Raw genomic sequence first — 24,339 nt, forward strand, 5'->3', positions numbered from 1 at the left:
CAGAAACGACCATGACTGGATCTTCAACAGAATGCAGCTTGAGCACGTTCCATTATAATTATATCCCGAGTTCCCGAACATCACACACACACACACACACACACACACACACACACACACACACACACACACACACATCCCTAGTTCCCGAACATCACACAACAACCAGCCCATTGCACCTCAGACGCGATGCCGCTGCATGTGTGTGTGTGTGTGTGTATGTGCGTGATGCCGCTGCCGCTAATGTCGGACCGATTTAAAAGGAAACTTACTGGGATAGTCTTTCTCCTGTGTGTGTGTCTGTGTGTGTGTGTGTGTGTGTGTGTGTATGTGCGTGATGCCGCTGCCGCTAATGTCGGACCGATTTGAAAGGAAACTTACTGGGATAGCCTTTCTCCTGGGTGTGTGTGTGTGTGCGTGTGTGTGTGAGTGCGCGCGCCTGTACAGACGGTCTACTGCCGAACACCTGTCGCTGTCTCGAGGGAGAGGGGGCAGACCTGAGGGCGCATTCGGCAGCACAGGCAGCTGCTGGCATCATGTTACACACACACACACACACACACACACACGCAAGCTGGCGACTTTATGGGCTGACGGCGACTTTATCTGATGTCCGTCGCGCTGAGGTTCAGAAAAGCGATTACCACGAGCATAATAGTGATGTGATATTAACACACACACTCTCTCTCACACACACAGAATAATGCTGTGATATAAATGCAGTAAACACACACAGTTCAGGTCTACAGTTAGTCGTGTCCCAGACTTTCTCTCTCACACACACTCTCTCTCTCTCTCTCTCTCTCTCTCACACACACACACACACACACACACACACACAGTTCAGGTCTACAGTTAGTCGTGTCCCAGACTCTCGGCACACTGCGCCTTCAAAGACAAAAGAGCGAGGATGACAAAAGAGCGAGCAGTGATTGGCCGACAGCAGCGGCAGATGGGATTCAAATGCTAATGAGCTACAACAAACCCCTCCGGTGTCCCACGCGAGCCAGCTGCCTGCACTCACTACAGCCAGTCCCAAGCGAACACACACACACGCACACGCACACTCCCTCTCTCTTTCTCTCCAAGGTGAGCGGAACTGACTGGCGCGAGCCATTCGCAGCTATGGGACCGTCAGCTCGTGGTCCGGGATTCGCAGACGATGACAGCTATGGCACCAAGAACAACAGAAAGGTAATGTTAATGTTTACCACATTATCAAGCTCGTGCATTTCAGTGTAGTCTCGATGTTGTCTCGAGCTCAGTTTTGGTTTTAACTTTCAGACGCGGAAGCCTCTGGTGGAGAAAAGAAGACGCGCGCGCATCAACGAGAGTTTGCAGGAGCTTCGGATGCTGCTCGCGGACAGTGAGGTGAGTCTTCGCTCGCACGAGCTCCTTGCCACCGAGTTGCGAGGCAAAGGGCAAGAGTCGCACGCGCTCACCTCCGTTCTTACGTGTTGTTTTCCGTAGTTATTGTTAGGTGAAAATTCACCCTAGTTACCTCAGGACTCTTGTACATATGCAGACTAAGTGGCACCTAATAATCTAAGTCACACACACACACACACACAGAAACACAGAAAAGCCATGTTCCTGCTTACATAAGTACATGATTTATATAAGGTAATTAATAATACAAGGCACTTGATTATTATATTCTTAAGTCATTAACAGTGTTTGGAAATTATCTCCATCAGTTATCAGCGAAGATGGAGAACGCGGATGTTCTTGAGATGACAGTGAAACGGGTGGAACAAATTGTGCAGGATCACACCCAAGGTGAGACACACACACACACACACACACACACACACACAGATCTTATCAGAGTGGGCGATGCAGATCACCCACACTAATGCACACACACACACACACACACACACACACACACACACACACACACACACACACACACACACACACACACACACACACAGATGTGTGATGCAGATCACCCACACTAATGCACATACACACACTCACTGTTAAAAAGGGCTGTCTCACCAGTTGCCTCCAGCTGGGGCACCCCGCTGTGAAAGCCACCACGGGACCTGGGGTCCAGGCAGAGGTCAGCCTATCAGTTGATCCCAGGAGTCCGTGGGGCTCGTGCACAGTGGAATTTCACTGACCAGATGGTTAACCCCATGCTGGGTTTCTCAGAGCTAGCCTGGACTTGTTCTCACTCCCCCCCTCTGGCCTATATAAGCTTGGGCCACCACTGGCCAGTTGTGGGTCAAGTAAGCAGAGTTGGAGAGGAGCTTCAAGCAGTTCATCAGGTCAATTCACGATCAGAGACATTCGCGATCATTTGCCGTGCGTCAATGAAAGAGTGAGTGTTTCGTTGTTGTATGTGTAATGTAGCGGGTCTGTTTCATATCAGTGTATATAATATATGTATGTTTATGTAGGGTGGTAATTATACTGTCTTGTCATGTTTCACTCTGTTACCGTTAAGCAGGAGTTACCGTTGTTAACGGAGGAGTGGAATGTTCACTGTAACGCTGTGAAAGGGACAGATCCGTATTTATATCATAGCCATCATAATCATCGTTTGTATATACTGTTTCATCTTTATCATATTTCATTGTTAATATTTGTGTATATTTGTTATATATTATTTCCATAGAAACCACGGTTCATGGTTCTTCAACTCAATCACGGTCAATCAAGAATTCATGTGTAAATACGAGTCCTTTACGCGGATAATCGTATTCACCGTTCATCTTCAATCATTCATGTTCATCCTGCCATTCAAGGCTTGAGTGTGTGCAATAAATACTTCATTACATCTGTCATCATTGGGACATTGACATCATTCTAGTTCTAACCGGACAGACCTGTGGCGATTGTCACCTATTTCAAGTACACCAGCATACAGTCTTTGGGTTTCATTCAATTCACATATCACCCTATTTTATATGGTCCTTCGAGCCGGATATCTACAATTACCGCAGTTAAAGATGTCAATGCCAAGAGACAACACTCGTGCTCGCCGTGATGGTCGTCAGTCCCGCTACTTGGATGACTACATGGTGGAACTTTCGAGGCCTCATCTGCATCAAATACACGCACTCTCAGAACAAGCCGTTGGTGGTGCCAGCAGACACAGCTATGAAGACGTTCTAGCACCCCCTGCTGGACAACCGTCGTCAAGCCACCTCCAAGAGGCATTCCTTTCAGCCCTGAGGGAGATGCAGGATGACAACCATCAATTAAGGATGGATTTACTGCAGATGTTGCAAGCCCTCTCACCGCGTGCATCGGATGCACCACCAGCTCCAACCACCAGCTTCGCTCCACCATCAGGACGACTCCACGTCGTAGACAGTGGGGTATCCAAGGCCAGCCATCAAATCCCTAACTTATCGTCCACGCCGCTGCCAACCAGTCAGGCATTCATTCAGCCAGTGGATGACCTGCGAGGTGTGCCGTGGCCTGCGTCTCATCATTCTCCGCTGGTGGTCCAACCAGATGATGACACGTTCCCGCCACCACCTCCGCCAGTGTCATACCACGACATGGTCAGTGCGGCAGAGCAGAGATTGCCGTGTCAGGTGCCAGGCCCACATCATCCACCTCAACAGCCTGTGACTGTGCTGACTGACCATATGCGGAGTACGCATATCGGTCCAGGGTACAGCCCATCTGCTCATGCACCGCCATTTGAAGTGCCAAAGCAGCAGGTTGAGGTGTCATTCATTCACGCACCGCTGGAAGAGCCACCTGACCGCCAGGGAGGCGTCAGGGCGAATCAGAGCCCAGCCGTGCATCCCACCACTGTCCTGCTTGGGTGTGACTCCCCCGTCAAGGCAGTCGAGCCCACCAAGACAGCACAGCCCTCACCACGGAAGCCAGAGCAGCCACCAAAGTACTGTCCGTTCTGCAACAGCAGCCAGCACTACTTCAACCAGTGCACAGCCTTCAGAGTGCTGTCAAAGGATCAGAAGGTCAGCTGGATCCAGACAGGGAAACGGTGCTGGAGGTGTGGGAGAGATCATCCAACAGTGCAGTGCTACCTCAAGGCCAGATGTCAGACATGCAATCTGACGCATCTGGAAGTGCTGCACGAGGTGAACGCCAGACCAGGGAAGCCAGCCCCCGCCATTCATCAGCCAGTGACGGACTACCTTGATCCTACCAGGAGGGGTAGTAGTGTGCTGCTGAAGCTGGTGAAGGTGTGCCTGTACAATGGCAACAGGAAGATGGAGACGTACGCCATCTTGGACGACGGTTCCGAGCGCACAATGCTGCTACACAGTGCTGCTCAGGAACTGGGTCTTCAAGGACGGAAGGAGGATCTGGCACTCCGGACTATCCGTCAGGACGGCAAGTCTGTGCCAGGGAGGTCAGTTTCCTTTTCCGTGGCATCAGCCAGTCAACCTCAGAAGCGGTTCAGGATAGAGCAAGCTTTCACCGCATCGGAGCTTGGCCTCTCCACTCACTCATACCCGCTCAAAGCCCTGCAGAAGGCCTATCATCACCTCAGAGGTCTGCCCCTGCAGTCATTCAGTCAGGCCCAACCACTGCTCCTCATCGGGTCTGACTACCCTCATCTCATCACCCCAGTTGAGCGAGTGCACCTAGGCCCACCAGGTGGACCGGCTGCACTGAACACACGCCTGGGTTGGACACTGCAAGGCCCTTTCAAGGTACCCCTGCATCAGTCCTCCACCCCTCAGTGTCTACTCACTGGGACTCATCCTCCAACTGTTGAGCTGCTACATCACAGGGCTCAGCCCTGGCAGATGGATGTCCTGCCCTCCCCGAATGTGAAGCTCATCACACGGTCAAAGCAGGACACAGCCACTGTCAGGTCACAGGAGGAGAAGACAATCAGAGTGAAGGTGGATCGCCTGCCTCATCAAGCACTCCAACAGTCCGTCCTTGGTCACCGGTGTGGCACTGGGAAACGGCTGCGTCAGGAGTCCATCCGTGCAGAGGCACGGAGCAGCAAAGACAGAAAGGAGTCATCACAGCCAGCAGGAGGAGACGGGTCATCCCTCCACGAGCCTGCTGACCTGCGGAAGTCATCCTTCTGTGGTAACGTCTCTGTGACCTCTGCTCAGTCTCTTACAGATCCCGGAGGTTTCAGCAGCTACCAAGAGCTGCTGGAGGCCTCTATCAGAGCATGTCATGGGGCGGCCACGCCCACAGACCCCGCAGCAGAGGACGTCAGGCAAGCTGAGCTTGCTCTCCTCCGGACAGTTCAGAGAGACTGCTTCCCGGAGGAATTCATTCTTCTTTCCACAGGGAAACCTGTCCCTGCAGCCAGCAGACTGCTCAGGTTGGCTCCTGAGTTTGACGCAAAGGTCCAACTGATCCGCGTGGGGGGGCGGCTCCGCAGGTGTGAGTCCCTGGAGGAGGACGCATTGCACCCCATAGTGCTGGATCCTCATCACCCCATCACCAAGCTCATCATCCAGGACGGTGACAGCCGGCTCATGCATCCAGGCCCGGACAGGGTGGTTGCTGAGCTACGGCGACGGTTCTGGATCTTGAGGGGGAGACAGGCCGTCAGGAAGCACCAGCACGGCTGTGCTGAGTGCCGAAGATGGCGCAGCAACTCAGTCATCCTCAGAATGACTGACCTTTCACACATCAGGTTGCGGCTTTCCAGGCCGCATTCTATTTCAACAGGTGTGGTTGCTTCGAACCATACCTCATCAGCATACGGACAGCGCAGATCCAGGTCAAGGACCGGACCTACACGTGGCCCGTTGCCATCAGACTCCCATCATTCCTGCAGGATGCAACTGGCTCACTTCATGGACAACAACTTTGCTACGCAAAGTTGGGGCGGCTGTTAAAAAGGGCTGTCTCACCAGTTGCCTCCAGCTGGGGCACCCCGCTGTGAAAGCCACCACGGGACCTGGGGTCCAGGCAGAGGTCAGCCTATCAGTTGATCCCAGGAGTCCGTGGGGCTCGTGCACAGTGGAATTTCACTGACCAGATGGTTAACCCCATGCTGGGTTTCTCAGAGCTAGCCTGGACTTGTTCTCACTCCCCCCCTCTGGCCTATATAAGCTTGGGCCACCACTGGCCAGTTGTGGGTCAAGTAAGCAGAGTTGGAGAGGAGCTTCAAGCAGTTCATCAGGTCAATTCACGATCAGAGACATTCGCGATCATTTGCCGTGCGTCAATGAAAGAGTGAGTGTTTCGTTGTTGTATGTGTAATGTAGCGGGTCTGTTTCATATCAGTGTATATAATATATGTATGTTTATGTAGGGTGGTAATTATACTGTCTTGTCATGTTTCACTCTGTTACCGTTAAGCAGGAGTTACCGTTGTTAACGGAGGAGTGGAATGTTCACTGTAACGCTGTGAAAGGGACAGATCCGTATTTATATCATAGCCATCATAATCATCGTTTGTATATACTGTTTCATCTTTATCATATTTCATTGTTAATATTTGTGTATATTTGTTATATATTATTTCCATAGAAACCACGGTTCATGGTTCTTCAACTCAATCACGGTCAATCAAGAATTCATGTGTAAATACGAGTCCTTTACGCGGATAATCGTATTCACCGTTCATCTTCAATCATTCATGTTCATCCTGCCATTCAAGGCTTGAGTGTGTGCAATAAATACTTCATTACATCTGTCATCATTGGGACATTGACATCATTCTAGTTCTAACCGGACAGACCTGTGGCGATTGTCACCTATTTCAAGTACACCAGCATACAGTCTTTGGGTTTCATTCAATTCACATATCACCCTATTTTATACTCACAAATACACACACACACACACTCACAAATACACACATACACACACACACACACACACACACACACACACACACAAATACACACACACACATCATACACACACACACACACACACAGACACATACACTAATGTTGAATACTGTATGTACTCATGCAAACGTCCTCATCCAAATGTGGCCAAGGCCAATCAGAGAAGAATGTCTCGTTGTTTATATAATCAATGTTCAATCAATAATCAATGATCAATGTATTTATTTATTTAAGGGGGGGGGGGGGGGGTTGGAATGCTTGTTTGTGTGAGAGACCGCTGCTGGTCTGATTGGCTGACGCCGGTAGTACAGCTGGTCTGATTGGCTGATGGCCGTAGTGCTGCTGGTCTGATTGGCTGACGCCGGTGGTACTGCTGATCTGATTGGCTGACGCCGGTAGTACTGTTAATCTGATTGGCTGATGCCCGTGGTACTGCCTCTCTGATTGGCTGATGCCCGTAGTACTGCTGGTCTGATTGGCTGACGCCGGTGGTGGTACTGCTGGTCTGATTGGCTGATGCCGGTGGTACTGCTGGTCTGATTGGCTGATGCCGGTGGTACTGCTGGTCTGATTGGCTGATGGCGGTGGTACTGCTGGTCTGATTGGCTGACGCCCGTAGTACTGCTGGTCTGATTGGCTGACGCCGGTAGGACTGTTAATCTGATTGGCTGATGGCGGTAATACTGCTGTTCTGATTGGCTGACGCCGGTGGCATGGGTGATGACTGACCCCCTCCTCCTTGTCTCCCCCCCAGCGGGTGAGGCCGAGCCCCGAGAGGAGAGCGAACGCTTCGCCGCCGGGTACATCCAGGGCGTGCACCAGGTCCACACCTTCCTGTCCGCCGCCGGGCCCGGCCTGGACGGCGCCGTGGCAACCGACCTGCTCAGCCACCTGCTGGAGTGCATGCCGCTCAGCCGGGAGGAGCTCGCCGACGCCACGCTACACCAGGAGGAGCAGGAGGAGCTCGCCGACTCGCTCTTGGACAGCATGCTACACCAGGAGGAGCAGGAGGAGCAGGAGCAGGAGCAGGAGCAGGACACACACACGACACCGCAGGAGCGGGAGCAGCTCACACACACGACACCGCAGGAGGAGGAGGAGGAAGAGGAGCAGGAGCAGCTCATAGACATGACACCGCAGGAAGACGAGCAGGAGCAGGAGCAGCTCACACACACGACACCGCAGGAGCAGCTCACACACACGACACCGCAGGAGGAGGAGGAGGAGGAAGAGGAGCAGGAGCAGCTCACACACACGACACCGCAGGAGGATCCATCTGCTCAGTGCATGTGGAGACCGTGGTAGAGGACTAGAATGCCTTGGACACTAGAGTGTGTGTGTGAGTGTGTGAGAGTGTGTATGAGTGTGTGTGTGTGTGTGTGTGTGTGAGAGAGTGTGTGTGTGAGAGTGTGTGTGTGTGTGTGTGTGTGAGAGTTTGTGTGTGTGAGAGTATGTGTGAGAGAGTGTGTGTGTGAGAGTGTGTGAGAGTTTGTGTGTGTGTGTGTGAGAGTATGTGTGTGTGTGAGAGTATGTGTGAGAGAGTGTGTGTGTGAGAGTGTGTGAGAGTTTGTGTGTGTGTGTGAGAGTGGGTGTGTGTGTGTGTGTGTGTGTGAGAGTGTGTGAGTGTGTGTGAGAGTATGCGAGAGTATGCATTAGGACTGACTTTTGTTGTGACTGGTGACTTAAAAGGAAGCCACTGGAAAAACTGTGAATACTAGTGTGTAGAGAGTGTGTGTGTGTGTGTGTGTGTGTGTGTGTGTGTGTGTAGAGAGTGTGTGTGTAGATGGGACCATTATCTGTTTATGTTTAGAGTTTTATTATTATTTGTATTATTTAAAAACATGAATATATCTGCGGACCATTATCTGTTTATGATTAGAGTTTTATTATTATTATTATTTGTATTATAATTTTAAAACATGAATATATCTGCGGACCATTATTTGTTTATGTTTAAGGTTTTATTATTATTATTATTTGTATTATTATTTTAAAACATGAATATATCTGAGGAATAAAGTAATTTAATACTGAGGCACGCACTGCTGTTTGGCTGTTATTCATACGGAGACGCAATCCTGAGACTCAAGGGTCCGCTGGCGGAACCACAGGTGGGGGTGGAACTCTCTCTCTCTCTCTCTCACTCTCACACTCTCTCTCACACACACACACACACACACACACACACGCACACACACTAATACAAACTCTCTCTCACACACACACACACACACACACACACACACACACAGACACTAATACACACTCTCTCTCTCTCACACTCTCTCTTACACACACACACAGGTGGAACGGCAGGTGGGGGTGGACATTTTAATGAAGTATCGATACTAAAAATATGCAAAATCGTATCGCTTTTAACGTGAGGGTACTGCGGTTACCACTCAACTCAACTATATGATCTTGACTGAGTTCATCACACACACACACACACACACACACACACACACACACACACAGACACACACACACACACACACACACACACTCAACTATATGATCTTGACTGAGTCCATCAACTCAACTATATGATCTTGACTGAGTCCATCAACTATATGATCCACACACACACACACACACACACACACACACACACACACACACACACACACACACACACACACACACACACACACACTCAACTATATGATCTTGACTGAGTCCATCAACTATATGATATTGACTGAGTCCCTCAACTGAAATTGAATGCTGGGCGTGTACAAAAATCCCATATTTTCAAAAAAATATTTTGACAAAACGAGGCAGAACACCATCACACATTTTTGATATGTTAAGAACAAATATCTAATCTTTCCATTTTTTTGCTATAGCATCCCAAAAATGGCACAAAATGGGTTTTCATCCATTTTCAAGCTTTAATATCTTCCAGCCCATTCATCACATAAGGACAGTCTCCAGCTTTAACATTGAGCTTTCCACAGGCATTCAAAGATGCTGCAACAAAGCGTAAAGTAAAATGTTCGCGCAAATTCAAGCACCCCGAATACTATGATATACCCAAGCCACACCCTTGGGTGTCCATAATCTTCAAGTAATGGTATCATATTTTAAGCCTAGAAAGTTTGAAGGAGCTAGCTTAAATACTTTTCTAGTAATAGCAATTTGAAAATGGCTCTTCAGAAAACGCTGCTAAAAAAGCGTCTCAAGTACAGGCACCCCCTCCCCCCTAAAACATCTTTTTGTGACAGAACTATTGGGAGTAGAGAGCTAATATTTTGGACTATACCTATTAAGAAGTATATGAACAACTTTGATTTTTTTCAGCCAAATCTGAGACGGTCGAGTGGGAGCCATTGTCCCGTTTGGCGTGGAATGACCCCATAGTAGTTATGTATCATAACTACTATGAAAGGTGATGAAAAAAAAACTGTTCTATCATTACTGGCTATAGTTATAGCCTATTAGTAAATAATAATTACAGCCTATTGTCTGAGGTATTAACATGTAAAGCGCTTTGAGTGCTCTATGAGTAGAAAAGCGCTATATAGATGCAGTTCATTTACCTACTGGTTTCACAACAGAGGGCCGGTGAATCCTGGAGGGAACAGGGACAGATCATAAAGGCAAAGAACAACAGCAAGTAATATCTTGGTTAAATATATTTCGATGTACTTCAACTTCAGTAGTGTGGAACAAACTTCATCCCTGACCGCTCAAAAAGCATCACGCATGATGAAGGTAACGTCTCGATAAAACTGCGTGTGCTGTCGTCAGTATTTTAGACTACATCATACATGTTTTTCAGTCTTTGAATATTAGGTTCTTTTTGATAGAATACTACTAGTATAGGCCTAATAATCCTACTACGCACGTGATTAAGCCATTACAAGTGTGTGCCTATAGCCTGGATACCAGACCGAACTTAGCCCCGCCCACACATTTTTTGGTTGGGAAGTTCGGTCTGGCATTACTCCATTGAGGAGAAATTATCTGCGGACAGATATTGGCCGTACCAATCAAATTGTTAAGGCGGGCTTTATACGATGATGGACAGATGATCAACAGTAACGTAACCAACCACGTCACCAACACACGAGTTGAATTCGTTTTCAACAAACATGGCTGCCTCTGGAGAGCTGAAATGTATAGATTCGAGTCCATTTAGACATTGACAGTGCATTCATTTTGAAAGAGGAACAGAGAAACGCGATTAAGGCATTTGTCAATCGAAAAGATGTTTTTGCCTTCCTTCCTACGGGATCCGGTAAAAGTGTAATGTATCAGCTGCCCCTGGTCACATACTACGTTGTTCTGATTGGTTGTAGGTAACCAATTGAGCGAAGAGGCATTTTTTCTCCTGGTTCGGTTGAAACACGCCCCATAATCACAGCCCAATGGAGCGATATCAGACTCATATTCTGACTAGAATTATGAGTATGACATTGTCAGGCTAGTGTGCCTATGGAACGGAGTTGAAATTGTAGTATAACAATAATATGAGTTTCGTCATAATTGAGCAGGTTTAGTCAGTGTTGGTATTTTAGAGCCTCCTTTGGAGATGTGGGGTACTGCAGGTCTGCAGGTTATGTTCATGTGGTGTTGCCGTACCCAGACAGAAGCGGTATACATGCTTGTCTACGGGTTGGTCTACTGTGCAAAATGCCCTCACAATTCATAAACTTTACCATAAGAAAATGTAGTGTATGTTGAAAACTTAGACGTATTACATGTAGGCCTACTTTGTATTTTAGTATATATTGTGATGGTTTTGATACGGTCTTATCAATGGGCAGACAGTTTTTCACCCGTTTTTCAACTGTTGTATAGGCTAGTGTACAGTGTGGAAGATGTTAAAGGAGAGCTCGAGCTGTATTCATCTCTGCATTTCTGTTCATATTGTAAATAAAAAGAGGCAGAAGCGGGATGCTTGTTTACGGATCCTGCGTGCATCAACCCTTTTCTGGTGACATTTATGTATTTGTCTGATTCAGGAATAAGAGCGAAAGCACCGCAGTGTCCAACAGTCCTTTTCCTGACTGCCGTTACACCTAAACCATGAGCTTATAATGTGAAATCAAGCATTTTGCATTGCAGTAGTCTAACTTATTTACTAGCACGTCTAATTGAGGTGTAGCCTACTCCACTTTCACTTACGCCTGGTTTAATGCACCCTATTCAATACAATCTATTAAACACACATAATATGAGCTTCATTTTCACAAACAACCATAACTCTAAGAATCAATTGCAGATATAACAAGTTGCGTTGACTGACACTTTTGAACTGTTCTGTGCACCGTCATAAAAACTCGTTCGATTCGGTTTTAGACCACATCCTCTTTGATATTTTAAACGAGACGAACCAAGCAGCTACATCCTCCGCCCAGACCAAAGTGAATCTAAAAGTGAATGTAAAACTTCACTTTAGACGCACCATTTTGTTTGGCCTATTTGGAAGACTGCCTTTCAACGACAAACATACGAAGGTAAGTTGACGAAAGATCTCTAAAAGCATCAGCTTGTCTTTAAGTGGGTATAACAGAACAGCAATTCAAAAATATACGAAATAAATCAATCAATTTAGTTTGGCGTTTAAATGGTTGTGCTTCAGTTAAAATAGGGGTAGGGCTGCGGTTTCAGAAAACATTTAGCCATAGCCTACTTCTCCGCTTCATTAATCAACTCCTTTTCCGACAGGGTCATTTATTGATGGTTTGTGTCATCTGAATGTCTCTCTGCTTGGTTAGTAAATAGGTAACTTGTTTTGTCGGCTCTTTTCCTCTTTTTCAACAGTGACCGGTGGAACTAGCGCCTCAATTTTAAAGACGCGCTGAGATGAGAGGCTGAGGGGACTCTGTGGGAATTAGAAGACGGACTCAAAGCAGGTGGGTGAAATATTTCGGTAAAAAAAAGAAACATAAGTTATTGTTAGAGACGTTTGTAGTGAGTGTTGTATATGGGTAAGAATGAAACTGACGCAGATTGGTAGGAGGTAGGATAGCCGAATGATACTCTCGACCACCGTCATCTTTAGCGGAACCCGGATATTAAGAAAATATTATTACATTTAGCAATTCTTGGACTTTCTCAAGCATATCCTTGGCACAGCCTATAAAAACATCAGCCACTAAACAGAAGTAGTTCATAGCAGTATACCGGTATATATATAGTATTTACAGTACTGTGCAAAGATTGAGGCTCATTTTAAACAATGCTGTAAAAGTGTCACGATTTCAAAATGAAAATAGCTAACAGTAGCCTACTGCCGTATTGAAACAGAGGTTATTTTAAATTATTTTATTTTACCAGTGCAGATAGGCCTACTGCGTGCATAGATCCTTTTCGGGTGACATTTTTGTATGTGTTTGTCATTCAGGTATATTGCTCCAGACTCAAACTCAAATGTGTAGGTTTTATGTGCATTGTTATTGAGATGATGTGTGCACTGGTGGATGTTGCTGTGAGTAGGCTCGTTACGAGTCGAAGCAGTGAAAAAGTTAATTCACACGGATCGGCTTAATTCCGTTAGTTCACTGTAAGAAGGTAGTGTTAACCTTTCCTGCTCTGTCTGTCTCTGACCGTAGTTGGAGATTGCAGGGGAGACTGTATTCAATGCTCCAGGGCCGAAGTATTAACAGTTTATAACTTCGGGGTTAATTCCCTTTTCTTTCTCTCTGCTGCTGGTTAGCAAATCACTGCCCACTGTATTCTTTCTTGATGATTTATTCTTTGCACACTGAAATACTGTTACAGCACATACATTTTGCTCCGGTCGCTATATCTAAAACCATTTCTAAGCATCACCTCTCTTCCTCGCTCTGCCACGCTACCCTGTACGTGCTGCTCTTAAAGGAGCCGCACCGTTTTACAACAGTAGTCTCGCTACGAGTTGAAACGGCGAAAAAGTTCATTCACACTAGCTATCGGCTTTATCTATGCGCCCCTGGTGTGATTAATGACTGGTTGGCCCTCAATATTTGAATCATGTATTTTGTATAGCCTAATGTATAATAAATGGACATATTATTTTGTATATAGCCTACCCGCCTCTGTAAAATCTTTAAAGAACTCTGTGACAGGGAGTATGAAGGTTTTCAATGAAAGGGTATATCTTGATACTTATAGAAAAGAAGAAAACGACTGTTCTCAGATTCCTGTCAAGTATTTAACTGTTGTATTGTGTTCAGTGTGGAAGATGGTAGAAGAGAGCTCGAGCTGTATTCATCTCTGCATTTCTGTTCCTATTGTAAAGAAAAAGAGACAGAAGCGGGATGCTTGTCTACGGATCCTGCGTGCATCGACCCTTTTCTGGTGACATTTATGTATTTGTCTGTCATTCTGGAATAAGAGTGAAAGCACCGCAGTGTCCAACAGTCCTTTGCCTGACTGCCGTTACACCTCAACAATGAGCTTATATAATGTGAAATCCAGCGTTTTGCATTGCAGTAGTCCAGCCTATTTACTAGCACGTCTAATTGAGGTGTAGCCTACTCCACTTTCACTTACAGCTGTTTTGATGCAGCCTATTCAATACAATCTATTAAACACACATAATATGAGCTTCATTTTCACAACCAACCATAATAACAATCACTTGCAGATATAACAAGTTGGGTTGACTGACACTTTTGAACTGTTCCGTGCACCGTCATACTGGAGAAAACTTGTTCGATTCGGTTTTTGACCACATCCTCTTTCACAAATTTAAACGAGACGAACAAGCAGCTACATCCTCTGCCCAGACCCAAGTGAATCTAAAACTTCACTTTAGACGCACCATTTTGTTTAGCATATTTGGTAGACTGCCATTCAACGACAAAGAGACGAAGGTAAGTTGACGAAAGATCTCTAAACGCATCATCGTGTACCCCAAGGAGCAGATTAAGTGGGTATAACAGGACTGCAATTCTTAAATATACAAAATAAATCAGTCTAACTTCGCGTCTAAATGGTTGTGCTACAGTTGAAATGGGGGTAGGGCTACACTGCGGTTTCAGGAAACATTCAGCCATAGCCTACATCTCAGCTTCATTTATCAACTCGTTTTCCGACAGGGTAATTTATTGATGGTTTGTATGATGTTGGAAGGTCTCTGCTTGGTTAGGAAGGAGGAAACTTGTTTAACTTGTCTTCTTCTCGTAGTCTGTCACCAGTGGTGATATCCGGTGTAACCAGCGCCTCCATTTCAAAGAGACGCGCGGTGAAGAGAGGCTGAGGGGATTCTGTGGGAATCAGAAGACGGACACAAAGCAGGTGGGTGAAATACTTCGGTTCAACAAGATACATAAGTTATTGTTAGAGATGTTTGTAGTGAGTGTTGTATATGGGTAAGAATTAAGCTGACGCAGCTTTGTAGGAAGTAGGAAGCCGAATGATACTGTCAACGTCATCTTTTGCGTAACTCAGCGTGGATATTAAGAAAATAGCATTACATTTAGCAATTCCTGGAATTTTTCTAAAGCATATCCTTGGCACAGCCTATTCAAAATATCAGCCACTAAACAGAAGTAGTTAATATCCTACTAAAAGGTTCTGATGGTGAAAACTTGATTTCTAGCAGAATTTCTCCAAAAATTGCAATGCAGTTGAAAATTCCGAAATACATAACTGATTTAACCATTAAAGCAACATTATGTAACAATTTTGTGCCCCTGCCACACCACGCTTTGTACGCCTGGTGTTGCACTTTGTAACTTTTGTGGACAGGGTGCAACACCTCTCGTGAGAACTACCTAATGCTTTATTACCTCACACAACAACAACAAGACCCTTCTGCTAGAAGAAGAAGAAGCTAGCACAGTATTCACTGTGTGAACATCATGGCAGAAACTACAAAGAAAACAAGGGAGATGTTGTCGGAGAATTGAGAGTGAGGAATATTTTCAAAGAGACAGCAAGTTTAATCCACACATGCAGGTGATCCAGTCTAACTGTCATATTGCCTTGGCTGTGTCACTCCTATTGGCCTCTTATTGCTCCTCCAGCAGTGTATCCACAAACACCTCAGGATGTGCAGTCTCAGTGTATCCACAAACACCTCAGGATGTGCAGTTGTTCAGACTGAAAGCCCACTCGGATGTCATCGTTGCCACGTGCAATGACCAATCCATCAACCATGTCGCCCCTTTAGTCGCCACAACATCATTTTCACCCCTCAGATTCAGTGACTGTTTTTACACGCTTGAGTCCTGCTCCTGCGCTCGTTCCTATTCTGTGTCATGATAGAGATAGCACAATGACACCATAGTATGGGACTGTGTAAGCTAGTATTATCAGTAGCCTACATACAATACAGACCAGTACACTTGAATGGAACTAGTATTATCAGTAGCCTACATACAATACAGACCAGTACACTTGAATGGAACTCAGTTATTAGTGTGACATACAATACAGACCAGTACACTTGAATAGAACTCAGTTATTAGTGTGACATACAATACAGACCAGTTCACTTGAATAGAACTCAGTTATTAGTGTCACCTACATACAATACAGACCAGTTCACTTGAATAGAACTCAGTTATTAGTGTCACCTACATACAATACAGACCAGTACACTTGAATGGAACTCAGTTATTAGTGTCACTTCCCAGCGCTACGGACAACTCGGCTGAACCACACGACTCTTGTGGGAAACAGATGTCAGAGAAAATATCACCAATAGTACCCCAAGTTTATGTTTTCATTGTGTGTGTGTGTGTGTGTGTGTTTTCAGATGTGAGGATGGAGTATCCAGAGCACTCTGATCCAGATGAGGAAGAAGAGAAGACCAGAGCCCCTAAAGGGGGTGTGTCTACTTCTGACAGGTCAGTCTTAATGGAGGGCAGTGTGTGCCAAAGATAACTTAGTATTAGGGATGTGAATCTCTCATGAAAAAGACGATCCGATTCGTATCTCGATACATGGGCACGATACAATACAATTAAAGATGCATGTTGATAAAAAATGATTCAGTATGATTCGATGCGATTCAATGTGATTCGATGCAGTTCAATAATTGAAAACACTGCGTTGTGAGGAAACAATGGACCTCATTCTTGAACATTTTCTTAAGTGTCTTCTTAAATATCTTCTTACCAACTTCGAAAGACCAACCTCAGAAAAGATCTCCACCGGAATCATGAACACCTGGAAATGTGTTCTTAAACCGCCAAAGTTTTCTTAGCTGTGCACTGATTCTTTAATTGAACGCGCTTTCTCATGCACCTGAACTTGCATACAGAAACGCCCCGCCAGCTCCTTATAAGAGCATGCTATTGCAATGTGTGCACACTCCACAGGCAACGCGAAAGCAACTTCAGAGACTGATAAAAATCATGTCAAAGCGAGCACCGGTAAACCCAGACCTAATTTCACCGGTGCAGAGGTGGACGTACTGTTGTCGAATGTAGATGTGTCCATTCTATTCCACTATGGCTATATCCACGTGAGTTTAGCGCTTATTTATTGTGTTCGTGTAGTGCTTTTATTTATGTTAGGACATCACGGTGGCTCGGTCTCAGAATCATGACTATACATGTTAAACATGATTGTTAATGATACAAATATTCTCCTATTTATTAATATTATAATTATTTAAATCCAAGGATGTCTGTAGAATCACGCAATCAACAACGATTTATCTTCCTTGGCTGAAGTAGCTAGCATAGCATTGGCTATTGAAATGAATAGCGTAGCTAGCATAGCATTGGCCAATTGAAATGAATAGCGTAGCTAGCATAGCATTGGCCATTGAAATGAATGGGAGTTGTAATCTGTCATTTTCTCCAGGTCTATATAATACCTCCATGTATCTCGGGGCGTTATTTGTGAGAATACAGCCTGATTGGCTTATGCTATGCAGGCTTTGGCCAATGACAGGCTGTCATTGTTCTGACTGAGATGAAATGCAAAAGGTCAGGAAGTGAGTGTTTTGCGTAGCAATATAACCTGGAGACAAACCCCAGAGATGGGTGAAGCACTAGTGTGTGTGTGAGGGACCCCAGAGATGGGTGAAGCACTAGTGTGTGTGTGTGTGTGTGTGTGTGTGTGTGTGTGTGTGTGAGGGAGCCCAGAGATGGGTGAGGCACTAGTGTGTGTGTGTGTGACCCCAGAGATGGGTGAAGCACTAGTGTGTGTGAGGGACCCCAGAGATGGGTGAAGCACTAGTGTGTGGGTGTGTGTGTGTGTGTGTGTGTGTGAGGGACCCCAGAGATGGGTGAAGCACTAGTGTGTGTGTGTGTGTGTGTGTGTGTGTGTGTGTGTGTGTGTGAGGGACCCCAGAGATGGGTGAAGCACTAGTGTGTGTGTGGGACCCCAGAGATGGGTGAAGCACTAGTGTGTGTGTGTGAGGGACCCAGAGATGGGTGAAGCACTTGTGTGTGTGTGTGAGGGACCCCTGGGATGGGTGAAGCACTAGTGTGTGTGTGGGACCCCAGAGATGGGTGAAGCACTAGTGTGTGTGTGGGACCCTGGGATGGGTGAAGCACTTGTGTGTTTACTTAAACACAATAATGTATTTTGTTCATCCATTTCAATTTGAGCTAGAGCGCAACATAGCCAAGATAAGATGATCCAAGATAATCATCAGGGGCAAAATGAAGATGATGGTTGGGGAGGCTAGAGAGGGCAAAATGGATTTGTATTAGGAACTTGTATTAGTTAGCTTACATTTTAATAGACAGGGTTATTTTGAAATATACCTGCTCTTACAAAAAGAGGCACACACACACATGAGCAAATTATTCAAAAATGTAATATTTTTGGATTAGATAAATTGAACAAGATCACAAATGTCTGGTGTAAATGCAGTAAACTGAGCTTGTGTTTGTGTAGTATAGTGTGTGTGTGTGTGTGTGTGTGTGTGTAGTATAGTGTGTGTGTGTGTGTGTGTGTGTGTGTGTGTTGTGACCAGTGTGGTCCTCCTTCTCCTTGTGAGAACATATTGTGAGGGTCATGTTGTGTTAACAGCGTCCAGCAGGGGGCGTCAGACACAGAGTCCAGGAGGACAGACAAGAGAAAGAGGGACTCTGCTGCAGAACACAGGTGAGATCATGGATGACATTCTGTCAGGCAGTCACCATTTGTCTGAAACCTGGGTCTAGTCATCTATTCTGTTCTATGTTCGTTTCCCAGTGCCTTTTTCCGAACTGTCCGTTAACATGCTGTAGTTATGATATTATTTATTCTATGCATTTAATGAGTGAAATAAACTCCACACGCAAAACTATCTGTCCTGGACCATCTGGATCGGAGCGCAGCTTTTGGCACTGTCGATCATGAAATCCTTATTGAAAGACTTCAAAATTGGTCCAGTCTAATTGGCCGGGAATACTTGTGTCGCCCTAACCCTAACCCTTACCCCTTGGTAGTGTCATTAGGACATTGTCATCAATTATCATAGCTATGCAGATGTGAATAGTACTCTAGGGTGCCTTAATAGTCTGTCAGTGGTTGTGAATAGTACTCTAGGGTGCCTTAATAGTCTGTCAGTGGTTGTGAATATTACTCTAGGGTGCCTTAATAGTCGGTCAGTGGTTGTGAATAGTACTCTAGGGTGCCTTAATAGTCGGTCAGTGGTTGTGAATAGTACTCTAGGGTGCCTTAATAGTCGGTCAGTGGTTGTGAATAGTACTTTAACACTTCCAACCTCAAGGCTTTTTTTTGACTATGTTAGGTAGTCTGCCATACCTGATATTTTTGTATATTTCACCTAACTAAAAACCATGAGGCAAAAGTGGCATTTATGATTATATTCTAGAACACCTCAGCAATAATAAAATGAGAGTAAAAGGAATGTAGTAAACGTTTTTTATTGAAATGAAATCTAAAGACACTAAAATGAAATCTAGTTTTAGAGGTGCTCAGACTTTGTACAAAAACACATTGTTAATATTTTGGAAGTTTTCTTTTTTACTCTGAGCCCTGTAAACATAGGTGTTTGCTCCACATAGGTGAGTTTAGCATTCAGAAAGTGTGTGTGGTTTCAATACTAATTCTAAATAATATAGAATGTGACACTTTTCTTCACTTAGACCACTATGCATATTGATGAGAAAGGTGTGAACATTCTGGGACACCTCGGTCAGAGTCAATGGCCATGACGTAATGGGCCTGGAATGTCTTTGTTCCTACAGGTTTACTTGACACATCATGACCCAATAGTGATCACTGAATTACCATCTCCTTATCATATGAATAGTTGTCATTTGCTAATGGGAGGGTCGAAACCTCACTCAGAGGCTGAAATGTGCAAGGGATTTGTAGAATTGTCCTTACAAAGTGATTATTTATATTTTAGTTTCAAACTTTACATATTTTAAAAGAAAATGGTTCAAGATTGCTGTGGGTGTTAGTTTTATGTTTCTAGGACAAAAACTTGCAGAGATTTTTAAATATATTAATCAAAATACCACCAAGTTCCCCACGGGGCACATTGGGGCTGGAAGAGCTAGGGTGCCTTAATAGTCTGTCAGTGGTTGTGAATATTACTCTAGGGTGCCTTAATAGTCGATCAGTGGTTGTGAATATTACTCTAGGTGCCTTAATAGTCGGTCAGTGGTTGTGAATAGTACTCTAGGGTGCCTTAATAGTCGGTCAGTGGTTGTGAATATTACTCTAGGGTGCCTTAATAGTCGATCAGTGGTTGTGAATATTACTCTAGGTGCCTTAATAGTCGGTCAGTGGTTGTGAATATTACTCTAGGGTGCCTTAATAGTCGATCAGTGGTTGAAATATGCTCCAAGATGCCATGGTGGATATTTAGTTTAGTTTTTCTCTATGCTTGTTCAGCTGTAGTACACAATCTCTTAAGATCACATATAGTGATCGTTTTGTCATGAGATCTCATTTTGATCTTAGCTGGTGCAATGCTGTTCAATGTGTTTCTTAAGTTCTTATTTAAGGCATCAACCATTTCATTTAATGAAGATATTCCATTTCGAAACGTGATGTTACACATCACTGTTAAATAATTCCTGCATACTTAAAAAGGACATGATTGACCTGTAGATGGCAGTATAGTCACACAGGAACCACCACAAATGTACATACTGTTTGTTAGAATCTTTGTTTCATCCGTACATATTCACCTTTACAGTCCTTTTATTCAATTACTAGTTTGAACACCAGGTTATCTAAAAGACTAATACATCCAATAGCCTTTGAATCAGTACTGTTGTAAATGTTAATATTCAAATCTCTGATGAGAATTATTTGGTTCCACCTAGTGAGAATACTGGACATAAGATCAGAGAGTTCATGAAGGAACCCCGAAGATTGCTTAGGTGGTCTGTAGTGTTAAAATAACCACGTCTGATTCAGGCTTGAGAACAATGGCTAGATATTCAAAGGATGAAAATTCTCCTAAGTCAGTCTCAGTGCAACAAAACTGATTGGAGAAAAGGATAACGATGATAAGGGCATGGTGGTGCTAGTGGTTAGCATCGCTAGTGGTTAGTGTTGCGGCTTGGTAATGTTGTTGTTGTCCTTAAAGATGTTCTATGATGATGTTTATCTGTAACTGTTGTTGTTTGTCTGTTCTTGATCTAGATGGACACCAGAGGAGGCAAAACTCAGATCCACTCTGAAGAGGAAGTTTCAGCATCTGATTGAGGGCGTCCCAAATCAGGGAGACCCCAGACTCCTCAATAAGATCTACACAGAGCTTTACATCACAGAGGGGGGAAGAGGAGAGGTCAATGATGAACATGAGGTCAGACAGATAGAGAGAGCATATTGGAGAGAAGCAGCACAAGACAGCAGAACAGAATACATGAGTGACAGTGACAGTTACATCACAGAGGGGGGAAGAGGAGAGGTCAATGATGAACATGTCAGACAGATAGAGAGAGCATATTGGAGAGAAGCAGCACAAGACAGCAGAATAGAATACATGAGTGACAGTGACAGTTACATCACAGAGGGGGGAAGAGGAGAGGTCAATGATGAACATGAGGTCAGACAGATAGAGAGAGCATCCTGGAGGGAAGCAGCACGAGGCAGACCAATCAAATGCAGTGACCTCTTTGAACCCTTAACTCGACGACACAAACCCATCAGAAAAGTGCTGACAAAGGGAGTGGCTGGCATTGGAAAAACAGTCTCTGTGCAGAAGTTCATTCTAGACTGGGCTGAAGGAACAGCCAATCAGGATGTCCACTTCATATTTCCTCTCCCCTTCCGAGAGCTGAACCTGATGATGATGAAAAAACTCAGTCTAGTGGAGCTGATTCATTATTTCTACCCTGAAATTACAGATCCAAGGATCTTCACCGGTTACGAGCACAGAGTCATGTTCATCTTTGATGGTCTGGATGAGTGTCGACTTCCTCTAGATTTCCGCTCCAACCCAAGATATTATGATGTGACAGAGCCAGCCTCAGTGGACGTGCTGCTGACAAACCTCATCAAGGGGAATCTGCTTCCCTCTGCTCTCCTCTGGATCACCACCCGACCAGCAGCAGCCAATCTGATCCCACCTCAGTGTGTGGACCGGGTGACAGAAATAAGTGGATTCAACGAACCACAGAAAGAGGAGTACTTCAGGAAGAGAATCAGTGATGAGAACCTGGCCAGCAGAACCATCACACACCTGAAGTCATCCAGGAGCCTCTACATCATGTGCCACATTCCAGTCTTCTGCTGGATTGCCGCCATTGTTGTAGAGAGAATGTTGAGTGAAACAGTGAGAGGAGAGATCCCCAGGACTCTGACTCAAATGTACACACACTTCCTGATCGTTCAGACAAGCACCAAAAAAGAAAAGTACACAGTGAGAAAAGAGAGAGATGAAGAGATGATTTTCAAACTAGGGAAACTGGCTTTCCAACAGCTGGAGAAGGGCAATCTGATCTTCTATGAGGAAGACCTGAGAGAGTGTGGCATTGATGTCACAGAAGCATCAGTGTACTCAGGAGTGTGTACTCAGATCTTCAGAGAGGAGGCTGGGCTGTACCAGGGGAAGGTGTTCAGCTTTGTGCATCTGAGCATTCAGGAGTTTCTTGCAGCTTTATATGTGTTCCTGTGCTTCAGCAACAGAGAGAGAAACATTCCTGACCAACAGCAAACCTCTCAGCTCTCTGCTCTGTTCAGAGCTGCAACACTTCATGACCTACACACAACTGCAGTGGATCTGGCCTTACAGAGTGAGAATGGACATCTGGACCTTTTCCTCCGCTTCCTTCTGGGCCTCTCACTGGAGTCCAATCAGAATCTCTTAAGACACCTGCTGCCACAGACAAGAAGCCAATCACAGAGCTTAGAGCAAACAGTCCAGTGTGTTAAACAGATGATCAGAGACCAGAAGACGTCAGACAGAAGGATCAACCTGTTCTACTGTCTGAATGAGCTGAATCACCATGCTGTAGTGGAGGACATTGATAGGAGCTCACAAACTCTGTATGTAGATGTGCTCTTACCAGGAGAGTGGGAGACTAGGAGATTGACTTTTAAGATTTCAGAAGAGCAGCTGGATGAGTTTGACCTGCAGAAGTACATAAAGACACCAGAGGAGGATCTGACTGAACTCCTCAGTCCAGATGATGTTCTTCAGAAGCTGCTGCCAGTGGTCACATCAGCTCTGTAAGTAAACCTGTAATCTGTGACATTGTGTATGTGTTTATATGTGAGGGTTTGGGTGGGGGAGGGGTTGGCTGTGATGCATGAAGTAAAGTGTGTGTGTGAGTGAATGTGTGTGTGGCATCCTATGTGAAATATGGAGTGTGTGTGTGTGTGTGTGTGTGTGTGTGTGTGTGTGTCTGTTGAACACCATGACATGAAATCCAAGTGTGTTTCTCACCATTTCATGTGTGCTGGAGTAAGGTTTGTTTGTCTGTGTGTGTGTGTGTGGTGCACCCGTTGACGTTAGAGTGTGTGTGTGTGTGTGTGTGTGTGTGTGTGTGTACTGCACCCTTTGATGCTTGTGTGTGTGTGTGTGTGTGCACCACACTATGCTGATACATCATATTACACTACACTACACTACACTATGCTGATACATCATGTTACACTACACTACACTATGCTGATGCATCATATTACACTACACTACACTACACTATGGTGATGCATCATATTACACTACACTACACTACACTATGCTGATACACCATCATAATCCTTTATTTACTCTCGTAACCTCATATCCAGCCACGCTGATAACTTCTTTGTTGGAGCACATGCAGGTTGTAAAGTAGCCATATGTTGTGAACATTCATTTAAGTGATCTTTTCCTTTGCTATTTTCCACCTCCTGTTGCCTATATAAGATACACTATGCTATACAAAATACACACACAATAATCAAGTTAAACTGACTCTAGTTACTTATCTTACAAAGTGAAGACCATTGTGTGTGTGAGCTGTGCATTTCTCTCTGTGTGTGTGAGCTGTGACTTTGTAGTGCCTGTCTGTGTCCTACCCAAAGAAGAACTGGCCTCAGATTTCATGTGAAAACACCACTGTTATCCTATAATATAACAGAACTCTATTTTAGCTCTGAAGTTAGTTGCGGTCGCATGATTTAACAAAGGACTCGATGAAATGCCGGTCTGATGGGTAGAGTGTCGGTTTATTCTCCATATTCTATGCAACAGACCTGAAGCACACAC

At 45.0% G+C, this 24,339-nt stretch overlaps 1 protein-coding gene and 2 long non-coding RNA genes across 3 annotated transcripts; 2 read left to right on the forward strand and 1 right to left on the reverse strand.

Moving 5' to 3' along the window:
* The first annotated feature begins 824 nt into the window (after positions 1-824).
* Positions 825-12,583, forward strand: LOC105912912 (transcription cofactor HES-6-like). The gene is made up of 5 exons (XM_031572952.1): positions 825-1,194; positions 1,285-1,371; positions 1,698-1,779; positions 7,525-7,806; positions 12,543-12,583. The coding sequence occupies exons 1-5, from the start codon at positions 964-966 to the stop codon at positions 12,581-12,583; spliced, it is 723 nt and encodes a 240-aa protein (XP_031428812.1). The 5' UTR covers positions 825-963.
* A 1,912-nt stretch (positions 12,584-14,495) lies between these two features.
* LOC116221905 lies at positions 14,496-16,562 on the forward strand. Its single transcript, XR_004164355.2, has 3 exons — positions 14,496-14,578; positions 14,892-15,002; positions 16,468-16,562. It is a non-coding gene; the product is annotated as an uncharacterized LOC116221905 (long non-coding RNA).
* On the reverse strand, positions 16,474-18,781 carry LOC116221904. Its single transcript, XR_004164354.1, has 3 exons — positions 18,700-18,781; positions 16,959-16,963; positions 16,474-16,551 (listed from the first exon to the last, which is right to left on the reverse strand). It is a non-coding gene; the product is annotated as an uncharacterized LOC116221904 (long non-coding RNA).
* Between the last annotated feature and the right edge of the window lie 5,558 nt (positions 18,782-24,339).

Source organism: Clupea harengus, chromosome 9 (assembly GCF_900700415.2).
Source record: "Clupea harengus chromosome 9, Ch_v2.0.2, whole genome shotgun sequence".
NCBI classification, from domain to species: Eukaryota; Metazoa; Chordata; class Actinopteri; order Clupeiformes; family Clupeidae; genus Clupea; species Clupea harengus.

Bases quoted from the DNA above. Each gene is read 5' to 3' on its own strand.
- LOC105912912 (XM_031572952.1), top strand. From the start codon at position 964: ATGCTAATGAGCTACAACAAACCCCTCCGGTGTCCCACGCGAGCCAGC. The intron at 1,195-1,284 runs GTAATGTTAATG...TTTAACTTTCAG, and splicing joins GCACCAAGAACAACAGAAAG to ACGCGGAAGCCTCTGGTGGA. The intron at 7,807-12,542 runs ACACACACACGA...CTTTTTCAACAG, and splicing joins GGAGCAGGAGCAGGAGCAGG to TGACCGGTGGAACTAGCGCC.